Source organism: Pteropus vampyrus, unplaced genomic scaffold, assembly GCF_000151845.1.
Source record: "Pteropus vampyrus isolate Shadow unplaced genomic scaffold, Pvam_2.0 Scaffold2352, whole genome shotgun sequence".
Lineage (NCBI taxonomy): Eukaryota > Metazoa > Chordata > Mammalia > Chiroptera > Pteropodidae > Pteropus > Pteropus vampyrus.
Genome location: NW_011891133.1, coordinates 2,986 through 4,857, shown reverse-complemented (window position 1 = coordinate 4,857; position 1,872 = coordinate 2,986). Strand labels below are relative to the sequence as shown.

Sequence of the window (1,872 nt, the reverse complement as noted above, 5' to 3'; positions counted from 1 at the left end):
GTCAAATACATGATTTTGTTTCTTTTCTGAGATCCCAGCAAACGATGCAGGTTTTAGATGTATTATTCAAATCCCTCTGAGAGGAGTACAATGAAATATCTCTGATAGTTCTGAACCAAGAGTTACAGACACCACTACACTTACACGCTCACCACAAGAACCTAGACACAAAGGGAAAGCCATTTTGCTGAGCATAAAATTTGCTTTCATTTTTTGATCATGAAATTGAATTATAAATACATTTCCTCTTGTTTTTAAATGTTAGGGAAATGGACTCACTTTGAGCACCCAGGCTGAAGGCCAGTCATTACAACCCCACGAAGAGTACAATAATGTGGTTAGATTTGTGCCTGAGAACTTCCGAGATTTTAGTAACAAAAGGGAGATAGATCGTGATCAACTGCTGATTGTCCTTGCCAATGTGACACATCTCTTGATCAGAGCCAACTACAATTCTGCAAAAATGGCTCTTTACAGGTGTGTACTGAAAAGGAGAGAAAACTTACGGTGAGAGTACTTCACTCTTGTCTTTATTTTTCTTATGTATTTCCAGCTTAATATATTTTACTTGATTATTTTAAGGATACAGGTAGTGGGGCTTGGCTGTCTTAAAATTACTTTTTATTACTATAATTTTATTGACGATGTAAGAATTGTTATTCATGACAAATGTATTTAGTAAGAGATAGACAACATCAGGATCAGAAACTTTCAGGGTGCTTTTCTGAGAAATGCCTGAGTAGTTAACAATTGTCTGGACCACGCTGCATCTGGTTTTCACCCTCCTGATGTTAATGGTCTTAGATTTCACATAGTCTATTTAAACTAATGTGTCTATCTTTGGTCATTTTATTACTTCAAGAAGATCAACTTCTGGCAATGCCAGGCTAAGCATAAAGACTGGATGCAGCTAAAGCAAATACAGGATAATCTCTCTGTATTTGAGATAAGATCACTGAATGGATTAATTTTTTTGAAGCCCTTCAGCTCAGAATGGGCAACATCAGATCTTTCCGAGAGCTATCTATAGATAGTAGCATGTCTTTGCACCAAATGTTAAAGGCATTTTCAGGAAATAATCACAGCATATTGCTGTGAAAATCTTTAGTTACTTAACAGAATTCGCATCACCATTTTGCTTGAATTAAAGTCTTTTTTAATTCCGTTTTCATTGGTGTTATGTGTCATTTGCAAGTATGTGTCATATAACAACCACTGTTTGTTTGTAGGTTGGATTCTGTCTCTCTGGACACAGCCAGCCCTAACGTTATAGACCTGGCACTGGCCACTGAGGTGGAGCACTGCGAATGTCCCCAAGGCTATGCAGGGATCTCCTGTGAGGTAACATCTACCCTCCTGTCCTGTCTTCTTTTTCTCTTTCCTAAGTGGGGAAAAACACACACATTGAGGGTGATGCAATGATTCACAATGAATTTTAACTTTAGAAACCCAGGCTTTTGGGGACTATAAAAATATTGAAAACCATGTTGTTTAAAGAAATCTGATTCCTTTGCCAGAGCACTATTCTGAGCTCTTTCCCTGTTACCTCATTTAATCCTGACAAGAACCATATCAGGTAGGTACTTCATATATTTTCTGTTCTGCAGATTAGGAAACTGAGGCACAGAGAGATTAAGTACCTTGGCCAAGGTCACACAGCTAGGAAGTGGTCAAATCAGAATTTGAACTTCATCTGTGTATTAACCCCCACACCATCTCACCTCTCATTGTTCATGATTGACTATGATTGTAAACATTTGTCATTGGCTATAATTACTTGGCAATCATTTTTACAAAGCAAGAATATTTAACCTATAATTTGCTTCTATGAATCTTTATCAATTATAAACTTTTCAGTTAATAAAATTGGCC

The 1,872-nt window shown here is 37.0% G+C and overlaps 1 protein-coding gene across 1 annotated transcript in view; it reads left to right on the top strand.

The window, feature by feature from the left end:
- The first annotated feature begins 239 nt into the window (after window positions 1-239).
- LOC105310329 (laminin subunit alpha-1-like) overlaps window positions 240-1,872 on the top strand; it is a 4,566-nt gene continuing 2,933 nt past the window's right edge. The window contains exons 1-2 of the mRNA XM_011386519.2: window positions 240-477; window positions 1,230-1,341. Of these exons, the coding sequence (XP_011384821.2) occupies window positions 464-477; window positions 1,230-1,341 (126 nt within the window). The 5' untranslated portion in view covers window positions 240-463. The remainder of the gene's footprint in view (window positions 478-1,229; window positions 1,342-1,872) is intronic.